Source organism: Rhinoderma darwinii, chromosome 3 (assembly GCF_050947455.1).
Source record: "Rhinoderma darwinii isolate aRhiDar2 chromosome 3, aRhiDar2.hap1, whole genome shotgun sequence".
Taxonomy (NCBI): domain Eukaryota; kingdom Metazoa; phylum Chordata; class Amphibia; order Anura; family Rhinodermatidae; genus Rhinoderma; species Rhinoderma darwinii.
This window is the reverse complement of record NC_134689.1, coordinates 398,169,295-398,193,965: the sequence shown is the minus strand read 5'-3', so window position 1 is coordinate 398,193,965 and position 24,671 is coordinate 398,169,295. Positions and strand designations below refer to the sequence as shown.

The following is a 24,671-nucleotide window of genomic DNA, read 5'->3' as shown; positions in this document are numbered from 1 at the left end:
CTGTACGACACCATAGAAATCAATGTGGAGTCTGTAGGCGTAATGTGCAGAAGAAGAGATGTTATAAAATCTGGGACCAGCAACTAAAAAGTTCAGGCATATTATGTAGCACTCTCTCGTGGACTCAGCATGTCCATGAATAGACCACTGAGTTTGATGGGAAACATGTAATGCTTAATTTCCCCTGTGGTGGCACTGCAGGGAAATAGGACACTTGGTGCCAGGTTCCCTCATAAATTGTAGCTGATCATTAGGATTCCCAGCAGGGGAGCACCCTATAATCCATCTGATTGTCAGGGGGACGCTTCAAACAGAAAAGGGATTATGCGAAGTAGAGAACCCCTTACTTAGACCCACCGCCCCCAACATAGTCCCAAATGAAGTTGATGCAAACCCATCCTGAAGCGCTAGATTCCCATAGTACTGTATGAGTGTTTCCTTACCTCAGGATACCCGCCTTGTTGTGACCGTGTCTGTAATGTAAAAGTATATTTGGCTTTTACAACCGTAAATGTAAGCGCTATATGGGAGTCGTAAAAAAATATTACTTTAAGGGCCTATTCAGATGAGAGTTGTTCACTTCTGTGAGCTGTCCGAGGGTAGCACTAACTGCACACCTTTTTACAGTCTGTTTTTCTATAATCGTAAACAAAAATCTGTATACCACGGGATATACTTTTTTGTTTTTTTACATTGTTCCAATGGCTGACGTATGTCTCTGCATAGATATACAGTCTTATACATCGGAGGTACTGTATACCACTGACGTATAAAGACAAGAATTGTGAACAGGGCCTAAAAAATCAATAATATATTATATGTGGAGGAATGAGCAGCTGCAGAATTATTTTATTTATTCTTTACATTTTTGACATAAAGCAGAAAATCAACAATCGGTCTCAGAAATGGCAGCCCTAGTGGATACTGATCTCCCGAACAGCCGGGAGAACAGCACAGCTAGTAGTCGGCGGGTGGTAATGCAGGTAAGGCAAGACAATTGGTAGTTGTAGGGGATTCTATAATCAGGAAGACGGATAGAATAATTTGTCGCCAAGACCGCCTCAACCGAATGGTTTGCTGTCTCCCTGGTGCCAGGGTTCGGCATGTGGTGGAACGGGTGGACAAATTATTGGGAGTGGCTGGTGATAATCCAGCTGTTGTGGTCCATGTGGGAACCAATGACAGAATACATGGTAGGTGGAGGAGCCTTAAGAATAATTGTAAAGAACTAGGATACAAGCTGAAGGGAAGGACCTCCAAGGTTGTATTCTCAGGAATACTGCCTGTGCCATGCGCATCACAGGAAAGACAGCGGGAGCTCAGGGAGTTAAATGCATGGCTGAAGTCTTGGTGTAGAGGAGAAGGATTTGGGTTCCTAGAGCACTGGGCTGACTTTTCATTGGGGTACAAACTGTATTCTGCAGTTGATTTGCACCTAAATGGAAGGGGGTCCGCTGTGCTGGGGGAGAGAATTCTAGCCGGGGTGGCGGAGTATTTAAACTAGGGCTGAGGAGGGAGGTCAATGTAGAAGATAAAGGGGTAGCCAGGTTAGAGAGGGGTCAGACTATATTGGTGGGGGGAGAAACAGACTGTGGGGAGAGGACTAGGCAACAAGATAAGGAGATCCTTTTGTTACAAAACAGCAGTGAAAATAAAAAAGCCCAAATGTTGTCAAATAATGACATTTCTAATACTGAAAGTGAAACATTTAAAGGCAAGTTAAAGTGTATGTTCACAAATGCCAGAAGTCTAGCAAGCAAAATGGGGGAGCTGGAGGCCTTGGTACTGGAAGACAATATAGATATAGTTGCTGTTGCTGAAACATGGCTGGACTCTTCACATGACTGGGCTGTAAATCTACAGGGTTTTACACTTTTTCGGAAAGACAGGACAAATAGGAAAGGTGGTGGTGTATGTCTGTATGTGAGAAGCGATATGAAGGCGGTGGTGAATGTCTGTATGTGAGAAGCGATATGAAGGCGAGTGTGAATGAAACATTAGAGGGTGAAGATTGTGAGGAGTTTGAAACCTTGTGGGTGGAATTACAAAGGGAGGTAAACACTGAAACAATAACTTTTGATGTAATCTATAGACCCCCCAATATAACTGAGGAGATGGAAGGTCAGCGTTATAAACAGATCGAGCGGGCTGCACAGGCTGGTAATGTAGTGATAATGGGACATTTTAATTACCGGGATATTAATTGGGGTCATGGTTCGGCTTCAACTGCAAAGGGGAGACATTTCCTCAACCTGTTGCAGGAAAATTTTATGGGCCAGTTTGTGGAAGACCCGACTAGAGGTGAAGCTCTGTTGGATCTGGTCATTTCTAATAATGCAGAGCTTGTTGGGAATGTCAATGTTCGTGAAAAACTCGGTAACAGTGATCACAATATAGTTACATTTTACCTATACTGTAAAAAACAAACACAGGCTGGGAGGGCAAAAACACTTAATTTTAAGAAGGCCAATTTCCCCAGGATGAGGCTGCAATTCAAGATATAGACTGGGAAGAACTAATGTCAAATAATGGGATAAATGATAAATGGGAGATTTTCAAATCTACTTTGGGTAATTATACTGCAGAATTGATTCCTATAGGTAACAAGTATAAACGACTAAAATTAAACCCCACATGGCTTACACCTTCTGTGAAAGGGGCAATACACGACAAAAAAAGGGCATTTGAAAAAGACAAATCTGAGGGTACATCTGCAGCCTTTGTAAAATATAAAGAGCTTAATAAAATCTGTAAAAGATAATAAAATCAGCAAAAATACAAAATGAAAGGCGGGTGGCCAAGGATAGTAAAACAAATCCCAAAACATTCTTCAAGTATATAAATGCAAAAAAGCCAAGGTCTGAACATGTAGGACCCCTAGATAGTGGTAATGGGGAGTTGGTCACAGGGGATCAAGAGAAGGCAGAGTTACTAAATGGGTTCTTCCGCTCTGTATATACAACATAAGAAAGAGCAGCTGATGTAGCCGCTGCCAGTGCTGTTAATATATCAGTTGATATACTGAATTGGATAAATGTAGATATGGTGCAAACTAAATTAAATAAAATAAATGTACACAAGGCCCCGGGACCAGATCGGTTACACCCTAGAGTTCTTAAGGAGCTTAGTTCCGTTATTTCTGTCCCCCTCTTCATAATATTTAGAGATTCTCTTGTGACTGGTATAGTGCCAAGGGACTGGTGCAGGGCAAATGTGGTGCCTATTTTCAAAAAGGGCTCTAGGTCTTCCCCGGGTAATTATAGACCAGTAAGCTTAACATCAATTGCGGGGAAAATGTTTGTTTGAGGGACTATATACAGAATTATGTGAAAATAAATAGTATTATAAGTGAAAGCCAGCACGGTTTTACTAAGGACAGAAGCTGTCAAACTAACCTGATCTGTTTTTATGAAGAGGTGAGCAGAAGCCTAGATAGAGGGGCCGCTGTGGATATAGTGTTTTTGGACATTGCAAAGGCATTTGACACTGTCCCCCATAGACGTCTAATGGGTAAATTAAGGACTATAGGTTTAGAAAATATAGTTTGTAATTGGATTGAGAATTGGCTCAAGGACCGTATCCAGAGACTTGTGGTCAATGATTCCTACTCTGAATGGTCACCGGTTATAAGTGGTGTACCCCAGGGTTCAGTGCTGGGACCACTATTATTCAACTTATTTATTAATGATATAGAGGATGGGATTAATAGCACTATTTCTATTTTTGCAGATGACACCAAGCTATGTAATATAGTTCAGTCTATGGAAGATGTTCGTGAATTGCAAGCGGATTTAAACAAACTAAGTGTTTGGGCGTCCTCTTGGCAGATGAAGTTTAATGTAGATAAATGTAAAGTTATGCACCTGGGTACAAACATCCTGCAGGCATCATATGTCCTAGGGGGAGCTACACTGGGGGATTCACTTGTTCAGAAGGATCTGGGTGTACTTGTAAATCATAAACGAAATAACAGCATGCAATGTCAATCAGCTGCTTCAAAGGCCAGCAAGATATTGTCGTGTATTAAAAGAGGCATGGACTCACGGGACAGGGATGTAATATTACCACTTTACAAAGCATTAGTGAGGCCTCATCTAGAATATGCAGTTCAGTTCTGGGCTCCAGTTCATAGAAAGGATGCCCTGGAGTTGGAAAAAATACAAAGAAGAGCAAGGAAGCTAATTAGGGGCATGGAGAATTTAAGTTATGAGGAAAGATTAAAAGAATTAAACCTATTTAGCCTTGAAACAAGACGACTAAGCGGGGACATGATTAACTTCTATAAATATATTAATGACACATACAAAAAATATGGTGAAATCCTGTTCCTTGTAAAACCCCCTCAAAAAACAAGGGGGCACTCCCTCCATCTGGAAAAAGAGAGGTTCAACCTGCAGAGGCGACAAGCCTTCTTTACCGTGAGAACTGTGAATCTATGGAATGGTCACCGCAGGAGCCGTCACAGCAGGGACAGTAGATGGCTTTAAAAAAGGCTTAGATAATTTCCTAGAACAAAAAAATATTAGCTCCTATGTGTAGAAATTTTTTACTTCCCCTTTCCCATCCCTTGGTTGAACTTAATGGACATGTGTCTTGTTTCAACTGTACAAACTATGTAAACAATAAACATCAGTGGCCCTAAACAGTTACAAAAATGATTAGATGTTACAGGGTAATTAGAGGATCAGGAACCGGGTTACTGTAATAAGATGTTACATGGTAATAAGAGGATCAGGAGTCAGGTTACTGTAATAAGATGTTACAGGGTAACAAGAGGATCAGGAGCCGGGTTACTGTAATAAGATGTTACAGGGTAATAAGAGGATCAGGAGCCGGGTTACTGTAATAAGATGTTACAGGGTAATAAGAGGATCAGGAGCCGGGTTACTGTAATAAGATGTTACAGGGTAATAAGAGGATCAGGAGCCGGGTTACTGTAATAAGATGTTACAGGGTAATAAGAGGATCAGGAGCCGGGTTACTGTAATAAGATGTTACAGGGTAATAAGAGGATCAGGAGCCGGGTTACTGTAATAAGATGTTACAGGGTAATAAGAGCATCAGGAGCCGGGTTACTGTAATAAGATGTTACAGGGTAATAAGAGGATCAGGAGCCGGGTTACTGTAATAAGATGTTACAGGGGTAATAAGAGGATCAGGAGCCGGGTTACTGTAATAAGATGTTACAGGGTAATAAGAGGATCAGGAGCCGGGTTACTGTAATAAGATGTTACAGGGTAATAAGAGGATCAGGAGCCGGGTTACTGTAATAAGATGTTACAGGGTAATAAGAGGCTCAGGAGCCGGGTTACTGTAATAAGATGTTACAGGGTAATAAGAGGATCAGGAGCCGGGTTACTGTAATAAGATGTTACATGGTAATAAGAGGATCAGGAGCCGGGTTACTGTAATAAGATGTTACAGGGTAATAAGAGGATCAGGAGCCGGGTTACTGTAATAAGATGTTACAGGGTAATAAGAGGATCAGGAGCCGGGTTACTGTAATAAGATGTTACTGGGTAATAAGAGGATCAGGAGCCGGGTTACTGTAATAAGATGTTACAGGGTAATAAGAGGATCAGGAGCCGGGTTACTGTAATAAGATGTTACAGGGGTAATAAGAGGATCAGGAGCCGGGTTACTGTAATAAGATGTTACAGGGTAATAAGAGATTCAGGAGCCGGGTTACTGTAATAAGATGTTACAGGGGTAATAAGAGGATCAGGAGCCGGGTTCTGTATCTGTGAAGTGACTGTAGGGTTATAGTATCTGTGCTCGGTCTGTCATCAGTCAGTGTGTACGGAGGTCAGGAAGGAGGTGGATTGAATGTTGCTGGTGTTCCAGGTCACAGTGTGATAGTAGGAGATGTTTACTTGTATATTAATGTCACAGCTGCAGGGACATCAAACACACGTTCCGTTACTTTGCTTTGTACTGATCAGAGCTTCTCCTCTCTATATAGGATGTCCTCATTAGACTGTTAGCTCTTGTGCTTTATATCCTGTATTATGAGAGCAGTCATTGCTGTTATCGATTAGCTTACAATTAACCCTTGTTTTCTTTCCCCTAGACTTCCAGTACCTTTCTGCTCAGGGATACTGCATATACAAGCAACTATACTCCACCAGAGAACTATAAGGATCTAATTATTCAATTCTATCAACCACTCCAGGATTGTGGCGCATATTACCGGATCACTGGCAATTCCATGATTTTCTCTGGCAACTCTTGCCACGTCCCGAGCACCATTCTCTGGAATTTACTAACAAAGGACTGGAGAGAGCCATTGGATTTACCCTGACTGACTGCTGGACACTACCCCATTCATTATGTGCAAATGACTTTACTATTCTGTCCTTATGGTGACTGAAGCAAAGATGGAGGACAATGTACTCATTAGTTACTCTGTGGTTGCTGGTAGTTTCATCATCTTCCAGTTTCTCTTTTCGGTCTTCAGTCCTAGAATCTCACCCAAAGTTTGTAGCAGCTACAGAAAACTCGCCTATGCCAAACAATGTGAATGGGACTCTAGGTAACCTCCTCTTATTACAGTAACCCGGCTCCTGATCCTCTTATTACCCTGTAACATCTTATTACAGTAACCCGGCTCCTGATCCTCTTATTACCCCTGTAACATCTTATTACAGTAACCCGGCTCCTGATCCTCTTATTACCCTGTAACATCTTATTACAGTAACCCGGCTCCTGATCCTCTTATTACCCCTGTAACATCTTATTACAGTAACCCGGCTCCTGATCCTCTTATTACCCTGTAACATCTTATTACAGTAACCCGGCTCCTGATCCTCTTATTACCCTGTAACATCTTATTACAGTAACCCGGCTCCTGATCCTCTTATTACCCTGTAACATCTTATTACAGTAACCCGGCTCCTGATCCTCTTATTACCCTGTAACATCTTATTACAGTAACCCGACTCCTGATCCTCTTATTACCCTGTATCATCTTATTACAGTAACCCGGCTCCTGATCCTCTTATTACCCTGTAACATCTTATTACAGTAACCCGGCTCCTGATCCTCTTATTACCCTGTAACATCTTATTACAGTAACCCGGCTCCGGATCCTCTTATTACCCTGTAACATCTTATTACAGTAACCTGGCTCCTGATCCTCTTATTACCCTGTAACACCTTATTACAGTAACCCGGCTCCTGATCCTCTTATTACCCCTGTAACATCTTATTACAGTAATCCGGCTCCTGATCCTCTTATTACTCTGTAACATCTTATTACAGTAACCCGACTCCTGATCCTCTTATTACCCCTGTAACATCTTATTACAGTAACTCGGCTCCTGATCCTCTTATTACCCTGTAACATCGTATTACAGTAACCCGGCTCCTGAGCCTCTTATTACTCCCGTAACATCTTATTACAGTAACCCGGCTCCTGATTCTCTTATTACCCCTGTAACATCTTATTACAGTAACCTGGCTCCTGATCCTCTTATTACCCTGTAACATCTTATTACAGTAACCCGGCTCCTGATCCTCTTATTACCCCTGTAACATCTTATTACAGTAACCCGGCTCCTGATCCTCTTATTACCCTGTAACATGTTATTACAGTAACCCGACTCCTGATCCTCTTATTACCCTGTAACATCTTATTACAGTAACCCGGCTCCTGATCCTCTTATTACCCCTGTAACATCTTATTACAGTAACCCGGCTCCTGATCCTCTTATTACCCTGTAACATGTTATTACAGTAACCCGACTCCTGATCCTCTTATTACCCTGTAACATCTTATTACAGTAACCCGGCTCCTGATCCTCTTATTACCCTGTAACATCTTATTACAGTAACCCGTCTCCTGATCCTATTATTATACCTGTAACATCTTATTACAGTAACCCGGTTCCTGATCCTCTTATTACCCTGTAACATCATATCACAGTAACCCGGCTCCTGATCCTCTTATTACCATGTAACGTCTTATTACAGTAACCCGGCTCCTGATCCTCTTATTACCCCTTTAATATCTTATTACAGTAACCCGGCTCCCGATCCTCTTATTACCCATGTAACATCTTATTACAGTAACTCGGCTCCTGATCCTCTTATTACCCTGTAACATCTTATTACAGTAACCCGGCTCCTGATCCTCTTATTACCCTGTAACATCTTATTACAGTAACCCGGCTCCTGATCCTCTTATTACCCTGTAACATCTTATTACAGTAACCCGGCTCCTGATCCTCTTATTACCCTGTAACATCTTATTACAGTAACCCGGCTCCTGATCCTCTTATTACCCTGTAACATCTTATTACAGTAAGCCGGCTCCTGATCCTCTTATTACCCTGTAACGTCTTATTACAGTAACCCGGCTCCTGATCCTCTTATTACCCTGTAACCTCTTATTACAGTAACCCGGCTCCTGATCCTCTTATTACCCCTTTAACATCTTATTACAGTAACCCGGCTCCTGAGCCTCTTATTACCCCTTTAACATCTTATTACAGTAACCCGGCTCCTCTGCCTCTTATTACCCTGTAACATCTTATTACAGTAACCCGGCTCCTGAGCCTCTTATTACCCCTTTAACATCTTATTACAGTAACCCGGCTCCTCTGCCTCTTATTACCCTGTAACATCTTATTACAGTAACCCGGCTCCTGATCCTCTTATTACCCTGTAACATCTTATTACAGTAACCCGGCTCCTGATCCTCTTATTACCCCTGTAACATCTTATTACAGTAACCCGGCTCCTGATCCTCTTATTACCATGTAACATCTTATTACAGTAACCCGGCTCCTGATCCTCTTATTACCCCTGTAACATCTTATTACAGTAACCCGGCTCCTGAGCCTCTTATTACCCTGTAACATCTTATTACAGTAACCCGGCTCCTGATCCTCTTATTACCCTGTAACATCTTATTACAGTAACCCGGCTCCTGATCCTCTTATTACCCTGTAACATCTTATTACAGTAACCCGGCTCCTGATCCTCTTATTACCCTGTAACATCTTATTACAGTAACCCGGCTCCTAATCCTCTTATTACCTTATTACCCTGTAACATCTTATTACAGTAACCCGACTCCTGATCCTCTTATTACCCCTTTAACATCTTATTACAGTAACCCGGCTCCTCTGCCTCTTATTACCCTGTAACATCTTATTACAGTAACCCGGCTCCTGATCCTCTTATTACCCTGTAACATCTTATTACAGTAACCCGGCTCCTGATCCTCTTATTACCCCTGTAACATCTTATTACAGTAACCCGGCTCCTGATCCTCTTATTACCATGTAACATCTTATTACAGTAACCCGGCTCCTGATCCTCTTATTACCCCTGTAACATCTTATTACAGTAACCCGGCTCCTGAGCCTCTTATTACCCTGTAACATCTTATTACAGTAACCCGGCTCCTGATCCTCTTATTACCCTGTAACATCTTATTACAGTAACCCGGCTCCTGATCCTCTTATTACCCTGTAACATCTTATTACAGTAACCCGGCTCCTGATCCTCTTATTACCCTGTAACATCTTATTACAGTAACCCGGCTCCTAATCCTCTTATTACCTTATTACCCTGTAACATCTTATTACAGTAACCCGGCTCCTGATCCTCTTATTACCCTGTAACATCTTATTACAGTAACCCGGCTCCTGATCCTCTTATTACCCTGTAACATCTTATTACAGTAACCCGGCTCCTGATCCTCTTATTACCCATGTAACATCTTATTACAGTAACCCGGCTCCTGATCCTCTTATTACCCTGTAACATCTTATTACAGTAACCCGGCTCCTGATCCTCTTATTACCCTGTAACATCTTATTACAGTAACCCGGCTCCTGGTCCTCTTATTACCCTGTAACATCTTATTACAGTAACCCGGCTCCTGATCCTCTTATTACCCTGTAACATCTTATTACAGTAACCCGGCTCCTGATCCTCTTATTACCCCTGTAACATCTTATTACAGTAACCCGGCTCCTGATCCTCTTATTACCCTGTAACATCTTATTACAGTAACCCGGCTCCTGAGCCTCTTATTACCCTGTAACATCTTATTACAGTAACCCGGCTCCTGATCCTCTTATTACCCCTGTAACGTCTTATTACAGTAACCCGGCTCCTGATCCTCTTATTACCCTGTAACATCTTATTACAGTAACCCGGCTCCTGATCCTCTTATTACCCTGTAACATCTTATTACAGTAACCCGGCTCCTGATCCTCTCATTACCCTGTAACATCTTATTACAGTAACCCGGCTCCTGAGCCTCTTATTACCCCTGTAACATCTTATTACAGTAACCCGGCTCCTGATCCTCTTATTACCCTGTAACATCTTATTACAGTAACCCGGCTCCTGATCCTCTTATTACCCTGTAACATCTTATTACAGTAACCCGGCTCCTGAGCCTCTTATTACCCCTGTAACATCTTATTACAGTAACCCGGCTCCTGATCCTCTTATTACCCTGTAACATCTTATTACAGTAACCCGGCTCCTGATCCTCTTATTATACCTGTAACATCTTATTACAGTAACCCGGCTCCTGATCCTCTTATTACCCTGTAACATCTTATTACAGTAACCCGGCTCCTGATCCTCTTATTACCCTGTAACATCTTATTACAGTAACCCGGCTCCTGATCCTCTTATTACCCTGTAACAGCTTATTACAGTAACCCGGCTCCTGATCCTCTTATTACCCTGTAACATCTTATTACAGTAACCCGGCTCCTGAGCCTCTTATTACCCCTGTAACATCTTATTACAGTAACCCGGCTCCTGATCCTCTTATTACCCCTGTAACATCTTATTACAGTAACCCGGCTCCTGATCCTCTTATTACCCCGTAACATCTTATTACAGTAACCCGACTCCTGATCCTCTTATTACCCTGTAACATCTTATTACAGTAACCCGGCTCCTGATCCTCTTATTACCCCGTAACATCTTATTACAGTAACCCGGCTCCTGATCCTCTTATTACCCCGTAACATCTTATTACAGTAACCCGGCTCCTGATCCTCTTATTACTCCTGTAACATCTTATTACAGTAACCCGGCTCCTGAGCCTCTTATTACCCCTGTAACATCTTATTACAGTAACCCGGCTCCTGAGCCTCTTATTACCCTGTAACATCTTATTACAGTAACCCGGCTCCTGAGCCTCTTATTACCCTGTAACATCTTATTACAGTAACCCGGCTCCTCATCCTCTTATTACAGTAACCCGGCTCCTGATCCTCTTATTACCCTGTAACATCTTATTACAGTAACCCGGCTCCTGATCCTCTTATTACCCTGTAACATCTTATTACAGTAACCCGGCTCCTGATCCTCTTATTACCCTGTAACATCTTATTACAGTAACCCGGCTCCTGATCCTCTTATTACCCTGTAACATCTTATTACAGTAACCCGGCTCCTGATCCTCTTATTACCCTGTAACATCTTATTACAGTAACCCGGCTCCTGATCCTCTTATTACCCTGTAACATCTTATTACAGTAACCCGGCTCCTGAGCCTCTTATTACCCTGTAACATCTTATTATAGTAACCCGGCTCCTGATCCTCTTATTACCCTGTAACATCTTATTACAGTAACCCGGCTCCTGATCCTCTTATTACCATGTAACATCTTATTACAGTAACCCGGCTCCTTATCCTCTTATTACCCTGTAACATCTTATTACAGTAACCCGGCTCCTGATCCTCTTATTACCCTGTAACATCTTATTATAGTAACCCGGCTCCTGATCCTCTTATTACCCCCTTTTTCAGTAACTCAGTGTAAATTAACAAATTACTTCTCTTTCTTCTAGGATAGTCTCAACGGTGCATGCATTGATTGTGGGGGGTCTCTGCCTCTACATTTTGGTGTATGATGACGCAGTGAATGCAGACCCCATATGGTAAATATAACATCTCTGCTATACTTCTATTGATGTTTCTGTCCTGTTGCTGTGCTTGTTACTTGTCAATACCTTTCGCTTTATTGTCGCTGGTTATTTTATATTTATAGGTGTTGATAAGGGAGTGTTCTTATACAGTATGGCGGAATGAGATTTGCCAAGCCCCAGTTATATAGAAGAATATAGTCCAAAAACCGCTCAAGTACAAGTAATTTACATGGATATCTAACATCTTTCTCCCCCTAAGAGTTTACAATAAAGCTAATATAATTGGCATCGGTAAATGATAATTTATTGCGAATACTTATCTGGGGCACACGAGTCATAGTCCAAATCAAAGGTTATTATTCTGCTCTATTTAGAAATCAGGTCATTACTGAGTTGAAGATATTGATATTGGACGACACTACATTTTATAGATAAGTAAAGGAGCGGCACAAAGATATGAGACGTTTACAAAGCATGTAATGCGGAATATATAGATTATAGAGGTATGTGGATTATATAGCGTTTATAAGTAGGTTGACTGTAATTAAAGGATACACGTCGTTTTACATTGGCATCTCCATTCATTAAAGCAGCATTCCACTTTAAATAAATACTCCTACTGCGTGATCAGTACCATTTGATAGAAATACTGGGGGTGAGGCTGATATAAAAGTGACAACCACTACGCTAAGCTCCAAATGTTATCACTGTTACATATAAACCTCCATAAAATGCTGAGTAACATTGTGACTACTTTGTCTACGCATCTTGTACAAATTGTGAGTCACATGATGTCTAAAGCGAAAATCCAATTTTCCGCTCGTTTCCTGTTAACGGTCTGCTGTGGGAGCAGTTATGACAGTAATACAGTTAGTTTTCATGTCTGACTGCGGGGTGGAGTTAAACTGCTGTCTGTTTCCCAGGGCAACCAGCAGAATTTTGAAGGCAGCTCTGTATATGTAAGGAGAAGACCACAGGAAATAACTCAAAATCTGTACAAAAAAAGCAAAGGATTTGTTAATTAGTTTTTTTTTATGCAGTGACATTTTTTATTTATTTGGAATGTACTGGGCAGTGCTTAAGAGTAGTGCCGAGCGCCACTTATTTTCTATCATCCGACCTGGCGTTGCTTTCAAAGTACGCCAGGTGTGTGCTGCACAGGGGCTAGAGTATCATTTACTTTTGGAAAACCCTTTTCATATTGGAGCTGCAGCCGGGATCAGCTGATCACCGTGGCTCGGGCTCTTGATCAGCTGATCACCGTGGCTCGGGCTCTTGATCAGCTGGTCACCGTGGCTCGGGCTCTTGATCAGCTGGTCACCGTGGCTCGGGCTCTTGATCAGCTGGTCACCGTGGCTCGGGCTCTTGATCAGCTGGTCACCGTGGCTCGGGCTCTTGATCAGCTGGTCACCGTGGCTCGGGCTCTTGATCAGCTGGTCACCGTGGCTCGGGCTCTTGATCAGCTGGTCACCGTGGCTCGGGCTCTTGATCAGCTGGTCACCGTGGCTCGGGCTCTTGATCAGCTGGTCACCGTGGCTCGGGCTCTTGATCAGCTGGTCACCGTGGCTCGGGCTCTTGATCAGCTGGTCACCGTGGCTCGGGCTCTTGATCAGCTGGTCACCGTGGCTCGGGCTCTTGATCAGCTGGTCACCGTGGCTCGGGCTCCTGATCACCGTGGCTCGGGCTCCCGATCAGCTGATCACCGTGGCTCGGGCTCCCGATCAGCTGATCACCGTGGCTCCGGCTCCCGATCAGCTGATCACCGTGGAACCGACTTCCGATCAGCTGATTTTGCTGGTGAAGCCATAGCCAGTCAGACATTTAAAATGTAGTATCACATGATGGTTATTCAGGTGAATGTTCTATATGTAATACTTGAACAGCTTGAGACCATCAGTCTGGGACCTGTATAGGGCATATGCACAGGGGTTGTCTTGATTTGACAACCCTTTTAAAGGAATTCTTTACTGTGGTGTAGTTTTAGAAAAGTATTTTTAGTAACGCTGGCCGAGATTTGGATATCATAATTGGATTTTCTCCTTTTAGGCTGTCAGTCTAGTTGTTAAGGATACACTCCCTAACAACCATAGTCTTTTAAATTAGTTTGTCCCTAGCAACCATCTTAAAACTAAACTGGCAATGAGACTTAACAGAATCATGCCTTTTCCATATCTCCTAATGCCATATTCTTCATATAGCTGGAGACGTTCCCCTTTTGTGTTGGATCTATGCCAGAACTCACCCCCAGGATAGTGCGTATCCGTGAGGAGCAGAACGAGCAACCAGGCCTCATCGCGATAAATGTTCCTAATTTTCACATATATTTTGATCTTTTGTAAGGGCATTTTCTCCTACACAATCGGTTCTCAGTCCAGTTAAAATACTACCAAAAAAATATTACTACTTTTTGAAATTCTCATTTTATCATATCCTGTCCAAAATGTATTTGGAAAAACGATGTGCCATTGAGTCTTCTATCAAATACTAACTTTTGGTAATGCTTCTACCCCCTCACCCCACACACATACGTAATGCCTGTACAGTGATGCCACCTGGCAGAGTATCTTATATGTTCGGCCCAGCAGTAGCAACATCACTGTAGTAATCTCAACATAGTAATGCTTTTAAAATAGTGCCATCCACAGTGCAGTGCCTATACGATAGTGCCATCCACAGTGCAGTGCCTATACGATATTGTCAGCCTCATTGAATTCCATTGAGCAGTCCTAACCATATTACTTCCCAATACCCATTCAAGCCGCTCAATAGAAGTGCCCATCAATATAGGCAGCTACGGAGGAGAGATCAATAATAGTGTGAGCGTCAAAGCAACGTCCACATCCATGTGCCAGCCATAGTATTATCTTCGTGCCAACTTTACAGTTGTGCCTATATTGACAGCTTTGCCATAGTGCTTACTTCACTGTATTGCCAATAGTGCTGGCCTTACAGCAGTGCCCATGTTGGTCACCTCCCAGTAGTGCCTAGAATGTCTGTTTGACTGTAGTGCCCATAGTGCTAGCCGAAGTGTGGTGACCATGGTGTTCACCACACAGTAATGCACATAGTGTCAGCATGACAGTAGTACCCATAGTGCTTGCCACACTAAATTGCCCATAATGCTTGCCTCACAGTTGTGCCCACCAGTGCTCTCCTCCCAGCAGTGCCCACAGTGCTCTGCTCGCAGCAGTGCCCACCTCAAAATAGTGCCCATAGTGTTCCCCTCACAGTAGTGACCACTGTGCCGGCTGCTTCCCTGCTGTATTCCTATATACCAGTGGTCTGGAACCTATGGCTTTCCAGCTGTTGCACAACTACAACGCCCAGCATGCCAGTTCCGGTGTTTCAGTGGTCCCAGAAATGTTGCTGTCTAGCTAGAGCTGGGAAGCGCAGGTTGTAGACCAGTCACCAGTGCTATATAACCTTTCCTTACTGGACTATGTACCTAGCCGTCACCCAGCATTATTCCTGCACCACCCCCACTCACAGCTCTGCTGTTCCATGTCAACCCTCTTGCAGCTCCTTTCCTCCGCTAAACCCAAACACCGTTCCCCATCAGAGGGCACACAAAGGCTCCCTTATGTGGGAGATAATAAAACCCTTTGTTATGTGAAGTGGGTTAATCTGGCCCCTCCTGATGTGGTCACAGCTCTCGGATCTACTACTTAACCCTAAATGTGACACTAAAACTACTGGTTGTCTTTCCTTTTTTGACGTGTTGAGTTGCGCCATCTTAGCCGCCGAGGGTACGTGTTCATTATTGCCTATACGACTTCTCCCTGGCATGCAGCAAATAGTTTATCTATTGACCATCAACCTGTATAGCTCCAGTGTAATGACATTTTACAGAAAATGTAAAGTAACTTCACACATTTTTGTATTTTGTGTCTTCTACTCCAATCACATACAGAGCTGCATATAGATTTCTGCTAATTTCCCGTTGCGGGAGCTTTGTTGACAGGTGTTAGCTGTTGGGTCACGTGTAACGAGGGGTGTTGGTGCAGATAAACTACTGTCTGTTTCCAAGAGCAAACTGCAGAATTTTAAAAGCAGCTCTGGATGTGAATGGAGAAGAATGGACAGTGGCATCTGTTGCCACATGTATTCTAGAAGCATGGCTACAATTATTTTAAAGTAAATTTGCAAATGCTTTTATTTACTCTTTTGGTACTCTTCTACTCCAATCACATGCAGAGCTGCGTCCATATTTTTCTGTTAACAGAAAGAAGTGCACTGTGAGTGTAGCTGCACAGCTAGTGCTAAACTGTTCAGGCACATGTCTAACAGTGGGGTGGTTAAACCGCTGGGGTAACGAGCAGAAGTTTGAAAGCAGCTCTGGATGTGAATACAGAAGAAACCATAAACTATAAATATAAGAAATTATTTGTAGAGATTTTCTACATTATACGTAGATTTATACTCTGAAATGTTAAAAGTGGAGCTATGCTTTAAGTAGGTCCATCAAATTATTATGAATGCTACACAAGCGTATTGACCCCGTTCCCACAATTCGCTTTACTAAAGTAGATGTCCACCATAATATATCTGTGTATAGGGGGGGGGGGTCTCTGGTTTTCTGACTAGATAAATTATATAATTTTGGTTACGTGCAGCCACCACTAGAGGGTGCTAACTACATATGGATTTATATAGCTATTACTGACCTCCATGGATACGTTTTGTATTCAGTGAGCTATGTAGGAGATAGGGCACTTATAATCTGGTGACAGAGCCTCTTTAAGGGTTGTGAAATACGAACGCCGATCGGTAGCCCCTTCTCTTTCTCCGGTGGACTTGACTCAACGATGTGTTAGTAATTTGAATGCTGGCATGTAACACTAAAGGCGGCCGCTGCATGAGAATATATGGCCACCTACAGCTGCCCCTTTTCGCTTTCCTTTTTTAGCCATAATTTTTCACAGAATTTTTCTGTTACTTCATATTTTTTTCCTCGGGTTTTCTCTCCTGTACTGATCTCCTCAGTAATCTACAGTTCACCATCTGGGCCGTTGCTGAGCATCACGTTACAGGAAATGTTATCTGTGATGGCAAACACTGCACTTTATAGAATGGCTTTGAGCCCGTGCTACTGGGCCGATATTTTAGATAAAATGGCTTTTTCGTCTTTTTTAAAGAGCGTTTCCTCCTAGAACCGAAAATCCCCAATAAAGAGAAGCCCTCCAAGTCTTCTCTTCCCTCAAGAGAGTCAAAATTTTCTTTATCCATTTCTTAGTTAGAACTAGGGTTGCCAATCTTCATTTATTTCTAGGCACCTTATCCAAAAATTAGTCAGCCCAAAAATGTTACCGCCGTCTGACTCTCCCCTTTTAGATAGGACCCCAACATAATGCCTCTAAATCCAAAATGGTTCACACGACCCCCTTCATCTGACCCTAAAATTGTTTCATTCTCAAGAACCCAAAATAATTTCAGACACCAAAATTGAGTCAGACCCCAGACCTGAAGAAAATTAGAATTTTTGAAAATACGGAAGAAAAACATATTAACTACGCAATGACAGATTTTTATTTTATTTTTTTAAGGAGAAAAACTAATGGCTTATTGATTATATACGAATCTTGATGTGATTTTTCTGTAAATGGAATGTAGTCTTAATTTAAAAAAATCTCCTACCGTTTTGGGTATGCAGTTCCTGTGCAGACTTATGTGCACCAGGTTGTTGCAGCTGCTAATCCATGGTTACAGACTATATTCAAACCCTGTATGTAGTGTGCTATTACCCCCACCTGGTTCTCCCTGAGCACACTACAGGACTTTTCACATATGGATGTGACTTTGGCCGCATGCGGCAGCCGCCCCATGTGTTCTTACCCTTCTATGCAAAACGGTTTAACGTCCCTCATAGACTTCTGACCTGCATATTATCCCAAAAATAGCAGATGTGACAGAAATGCCTGTGTGAGAGAGAAAGGGGGAAGGAGATTAAGGCAAAAAAGCTGGAGCATTAGAAGAAGAGAGGGAAAGAGAGAGAGAAGATTCACAGGGAACGCCCACTGAGCTCTGAACTTGCAGCTCCATGAGCAAGTCTGAAAAATAAAAAAGCAAAATAGAAAATTAAAAGGGGGATGCTGTCCTAATCAAAATAGGTTACACATCTTCATCTTCGCTCGCTTCTGTAACGCTTGTGTGTCTTCTCTGTCCTGTGTCCATAGACTTCCTCCTTGTTGTTAATGATTCTCACCTTTTCTATATGATTCATGCTGCCTCCTATTCTCCTTTCTTGGTACTGCTATATTTTTCCCCAGAAAAATTGTATAAAGCCATGTTCACACTTTACATCTTGTTGCATTTTTTTTCCTCATTTTTGCATATTCTAAAGCTTGCTGGATTTTTGGTTGCCCAATCCCACGTTTTATTGTGGTTTTTCATCATTCTCTTCATTAGTGGAAAAATAGCAATATCTCTTTAAGAAAATGTTTTGTTGAAGCGAAGTGTGAACATGGCCTAAATCATCTTGGAAAAAAAGAGAAAATAATCTAATATCTATGTTCTCATTCTAGGGGGGACCCATTTCAGGTGAAAATGAATGTTGCCATCACATGTGGCTACCTCGTCTATGGTAATAAATTTGAATATTTATAATATATAATAAAATTATAAACTTATCAGCATTTCCCAAGTACAATATATACACCTTAAAGGGAATCTCCATATTCTAACACCATGTTGCTTTTTAAGTCAAATATTCTGTACCAATTTCTTAATATATCTATATAGCGGTCGGGCCTCAGTTTCTCTGATACAGAGCCCCAAATCTCCTACATACATATGAGGTTTTAAATGCTAAAAGTCTGGCTGCCTGCAGTCACCACTAGAGGGAGAATTAAAGCAAAGTATGCAGTAAGCTCCCTCTAGTGGTGACTGCAGGCAGCCAGACTTTTATAATTTATCTCTCTTGGAATGTATCAGAAAGACCGATCCCCAACTCTTATCCGCACAGAATTTTGGACCTAATCTGACATGGTGTGAAAAGGTAGATATTAACTTTAAAGTGGACCTTTTTAGCTTTTCAAAACTTCTGTCTTAATCCTACAGGTATCAGATACTTTCATCGGTCGGGGTCTATGAACTGGGACCCCTACGGCTTGTTAGAATAAACCGTGCCTCTTCCGCTTTTACATGGCAGAGCTCCCCATTTCTAAATACCTAATGCTGATGGGTTCCTATAGATTTTAATAGGACTGTAATGGCCATTTAGGGGTGGTCCCTCATTTTAGCAGTCCGTAGAGTTCCCAGCTCATGGGCCCCACTGAATAAAATGTCTATGAATATGTCATAGTCTGAGATCCAATTTAAAGGGACTTTTCCCACAAAAAAAAACCTATCATGACGTGTCAGTTAGATATGGGACTGGAGCTATTGGGACTGAAGGGCAAATAGTCTAAAACCACAATATGGCTTTTTGGATCAGATTTGCCATTCACATGACTGGGATAGTGATGGCGCCTATGAGAGATGTAATGGCGGCCATATTGGTTTTGAAATACACTATTCTTGATAACCTACAGACAGTAGAAGAGGGAGTGGAGTAACACATGACTGCAGGATCAGACTATACGGAGGGTTTGTTTGTAGTCTGTCACCATAGAGACACCGTTATGCATAGGAGCTGTATTCACAAAACGGTAGGAGATTTTTGATGAAGACGTTTTGCAAAGTTGCTTCATTTTTTATTTTCGATTCATTGGAGCAATAAAAAACTTTTTGCAAAAGGGTTCTTACCCATTTTAAATTTGGAGGGTCAGTAAACCCCAGCAGGTTATGATCACTTCATTGTCAGATACGGTGACGTTTTTACTGCTCTGTGTAATCGGGGCATTGAGGTAGGCTGCATTATGGGGCACTGAGGCTAGATATGTTATGGGGGATCTGTGACTGACTGTATTATGGGTTTACTGTGGTTGATACTGTAATGGGGGCACTATGTCTGGCACATAGGGAGATCTGGCCGGCACTTTTATAGTTTGTGTTGCCAACTGTGGAGGACATGAGTAGGTACAGAGGACGGCACAAGTTGCTACAATAAATACCGCCGTTCTATAGAATTAACTTAATTCTGTTGTATAAGTTTGTGCACTCAAGGAAATAGAGCAATTAAACACAAATCCAAAAACTAATTTTTTTTTACGTCTTTGCAGACTTGCTGCTTTTTGCCCGTTTCTGGAGGGAGATGAGAGACCCTTATATGGTCTGCCACCATTTTGCAGTGATCTACGCGTATGGATACGTACTGGTACGTACAGACTGGCAACCTCTCCCCTTCCACGGCATCGTAGGCCCAATAATGACTTTTAATAAGTCAACTAGGATTTACATTATACAAATCTCGTCAATGGGGGTCCATTTCTGGGGACCCTTCTGTCCCTATTTGTGGCATTCGTCAGGGTCATTTGAAAGATTACCATTTGATTGTAAGGGGCCTACATATTCCAGTCTTCTTCCATCCTCCATTTTGTACCCCATTGTGTACATTTGATGGGCACCTGGAAAGGGGGAGGGGATTTTTCCAATATATGGGTCCCTACAGAGGGAAGAGTAATATTATCTTTATATATAATATATTTAGTTCGACAGCGACTCTCCCGGAAAAGAAGGGAAATCTCCCGGGTGCCCGCATCCTTTTTTTAAACATACTTGCCTCTCCTCGTTCCTACGGTCCTCCTTACTCTGCGGCGGCACCCTAGAAGGAAGGAAGAGGACTGCAGGAACGGGGAGAAGTAAGTATATGAGCGTCTGCACTGGAGTCTATTATACCTTAGGTGGAGTCTGTGTTTATCTAGTGGTCTGGGGTTTGGATTTTTTAGGGGGTCTGGATATTTATTGGGTCTGATCTCTGTATTAATTTAGAGGTCTGTTGTCTATTTGTTTATAGGGTCTGGTCTGGGATCTGTATTTGCTTAAAGGGTCTGGTCTGGGGTCTGTATTTGCTTAAGGGGTCTGTATTTTCTTTAGGAGGTCTGTATTTGTTCAAGGGTGTAAAGAAAGGGGGATAATATGTATTATTTGGATTCAATTTAAGTGCCTGTCCTAGAGGAAAAACGGGTAAAAAATGCATACAACCCATTTCTAGTATACAGTACCGCCTGTAGTGCCCTGATGGCCCTAGTTCCAGCAGTTTGGCCCCAGTAAGGGCAGAATTTGTGTTTTTATGGATTTTATGAAAATGGCAAAAAAATTGGGGCAAGTCTTTCAAACAAATGTGTGGGTACTGTCCTAAATAAATGAATTGGCATTTGCAGGAATCCACACTAGAGGGCGCTGTGACATTACGATACAGTATACTCCGTAATCCGGGTTTTTTGCAGAATTCTGCTCCTGGTAGATCAGACACCTGAGACACTATGATACATGAGGCCCTTTGTAATGTTGATGACTGCAGCACATCCGTCTACCTATAGCTACAGACTTCTGCTCTTATCACTGTCTACCATGTATCTGATGCATCCCTTAACTCATTTTTTCACAGAATCGCGGCGTGCTTCCATATTTTGCAAATTTTCGGTTGATGTCCGAACTCTCAACACCGTTTGTAAATCAGAGGTGAGAGGAACCCTGTGTCATCTGTACTGCACGAAGACCCTTTACATGTATTACCCTAACATCCGCTAATATTAGAAAAATGTCCACATATGACCATCGTAAATCACCAATATAGTTATATTCTTATACATAGGGAGCAGTATTATAGTAGTTATATTCTTGTATATAGAGGGCAGTATTATAGTAGTTATATTCTTGTACATAGGACCCCAGTATTATAGTAGTTATATTCTTGTATATAGGTGGCAGTATTATAGTAGTTATATTCTTGTATATAGGTGGCAGTATTATAGTAGTTATATTCTTGTATATAGGGGGCAGTATTATAGTAGTTATATTCTTGTATATAGGAGCAGTATTATAGTAGTTATATTCTTGTATATAGGGGGCAGTATTATAGTAGTTATATTCTTGTATATAGGGGGCAGTATTATAGTAGTTATATTCTTATACATAGGGAGCAGTATTATAGTAGTTATATTCTTGTACATAGGACCCCAGTATTATAGTAGTTATATTCTTGTATATAGGGGCAGTATTATAGTAGTTATATTCTTGTATATAGGAGCAATATTATAGTAGTTATACTCTTGTATATAGGAGGCAGTATTATAGTAGTTATATTCTTGTATATAGGGGCAGTATTATAGTAGTTATATTCTTGTACATAGGGGGCAGTATTATAGTAGTTATATTCTTGTATATAGGGGGCAGTATTATAGTAGTTATATTCTTGTACATAGGTGGCAATATTATAGTAGTTATATTCTTGTATATAGGGGCAGTATTATAGTAGTTATATTCTTGTACATAGGACCCCAGTATTATAGTAGTTATATTCTTGTATATAGGGGCAGTATTATAGTAGTTATATTCTTGTACATAGGGGGCAGTATTATAGTAGTTATATTCTTGTACATAGGTGGCAATATTATAGTAGTTATATTCTTGTATATAGGGGCAGTATTATAGTAGTTATATTCTTGTACATAGGACCCCAGTATTATAGTAGTTATATTCTTGTATATAGGGGCAGTATTATAGTAGTTATATTCTTGTACATAGGGGGCAGTATTATAGTAGTTATATTCTTGTACATAGGTGGCAATATTATAGTAGTTATATTCTTGTATATAGGGGCAGTATTATAGTAGTTATATTCTTGTACATAGGACCCCAGTATTATAGTAGTTATATTCTTGTATATAGGGACAGTATTATAGTAGTTATATTCTTGTATATAGGGGCAGTATTATAGTAGTTATATTCTTGTACATAGGACCCCAGTATTATAGTAGTTATATTCTTGTATATAGGGGCAGTATTATAGTAGTTATATTCTTGTACATAGGGGGCAGTATTATAGTAGTTATATTCTTGTACATAGGTGGCAATATTATGGTAGTTATATTCTTGTATATAGGGGCAGTATTATAGTAGTTATATTCTTGTACATAGGACCCCAGTATTATAGTAGTTATATTCTTGTATATAGGTGGCAGTATTATAGTAGTTATATTCTTGTATATAGGTGGCAGTATTATAGTAGTTATATTCTTGTATATAGGGGGCAGTATTATAGTAGTTATATTCTTGTATATAGGAGCAGTATTATAGTAGTTATATTCTTGTATATAGGGGGCAGTATTATAGTAGTTATATTCTTGTATATAGGGGGCAGTATTATAGTAGTTATACTCTTATACATAGGGAGCAGTATTATAGTAGTTATACTCTTATACATAGGGAGCAGTATTATAGTAGTTATATTCTTGTACATAGGACCCCAGTATTATAGTAGTTATATTCTTGTATATAGGAGCAATATTATAGTAGTTATACTCTTGTATATAGGAGGCAGTATTATAGTAGTTATATTCTTGTATATAGGGGCAGTATTATAGTAGTTATATTCTTGTACATAGGGGGCAGTATTATAGTAGTTATATTCTTGTATATAGGGGGCAGTATTATAGTAGTTATATTCTTGTACATAGGTGGCAATATTATAGTAGTTATATTCTTGTATATAGGGGCAGTATTATAGTAGTTATATTCTTGTACATAGGACCCCAGTATTATAGTAGTTATATTCTTGTATATAGGGGCAGTATTATAGTAGTTATATTCTTGTACATAGGGGGCAGTATTATAGTAGTTATATTCTTGTACATAGGTGGCAATATTATAGTAGTTATATTCTTGTATATAGGGGCAGTATTATAGTAGTTATATTCTTGTACATAGGACCCCAGTATTATAGTAGTTATATTCTTGTATATAGGGGCAGTATTATAGTAGTTATATTCTTGTACATAGGGGGCAGTATTATAGTAGTTATATTCTTGTACATAGGTGGCAATATTATAGTAGTTATATTCTTGTATATAGGGGCAGTATTATAGTAGTTATATTCTTGTACATAGGACCCCAGTATTATAGTAGTTAAATTCTTGTATATAGGGACAGTATTATAGTAGTTATATTCTTGTATATAGGGGCAGTATTATAGTAGTTATATTCCTGTACATAGGAGGCAGTATTATAGTAGTTCTATTCTTGTACATAGGGGGCAGTATTATAGTAGTTATATTCTTGTATATAGGAGCAGTATTATAGTGGTTATATTCTTGTATATAGGGAGCAGTATTATAGTAGTTATATTCTTGTACATAGGGGACAGTATTATAGTAGTTATATTCTTGTATATAGGGAGCAGTATTATAGTAGTTATATTCTTGTACATAGGGGACAGTATTATAGTAGTTATATTCTTGTACATAGTATCAGTATTATAGTAGTTATATTCTTGTACATAGAATGTGTGTCTCCCTTATGTCCTCATAGATTGTAAGCTCTTGCGAGCAGGGTCCTCACTCCCCAGGTTTGAATTGTAAATGAACTTTGTCACTATGTAATGTCTGATATTGTTTGTTTCATGTTCCCTCTAAATTGTAAAGTGCTGCGTAATATGTTGGCGCTATATAAATAAAGATTATTATATTATTATTATTATTATTATTATAGGGGAAGTATTATAGTAGTTATATTCCTGTATATAGGGGCAGTATTATAGTAGTTATATTCTTGTATATAGGGGCAGTATTATAGTAGTTATATTCTTGTATATAGGAGCAGTATTATAGTAGTTATATGCTTGTATATAGGTGCAGTATTATAGTAGTTATATTCTTGTATATAGG

General features: G+C 40.7%; 1 protein-coding gene across 1 annotated transcript in view; it reads left to right on the top strand.

Annotated features, from left to right (window-relative positions):
• LOC142750183 (TLC domain-containing protein 4-A-like) overlaps window positions 1-24,671 on the top strand; it is a 32,764-nt gene that overhangs the window by 2,022 nt on the left and 6,071 nt on the right. Inside the window, exons 2-6 of the mRNA XM_075859051.1 lie at window positions 6,071-6,532; window positions 11,830-11,919; window positions 18,429-18,487; window positions 20,067-20,161; window positions 21,395-21,468. Coding sequence (XP_075715166.1) covers window positions 6,360-6,532; window positions 11,830-11,919; window positions 18,429-18,487; window positions 20,067-20,161; window positions 21,395-21,468 — 491 coding nt within the window. The 5' untranslated portion in view covers window positions 6,071-6,359. The remainder of the gene's footprint in view (window positions 1-6,070; window positions 6,533-11,829; window positions 11,920-18,428; window positions 18,488-20,066; window positions 20,162-21,394; window positions 21,469-24,671) is intronic.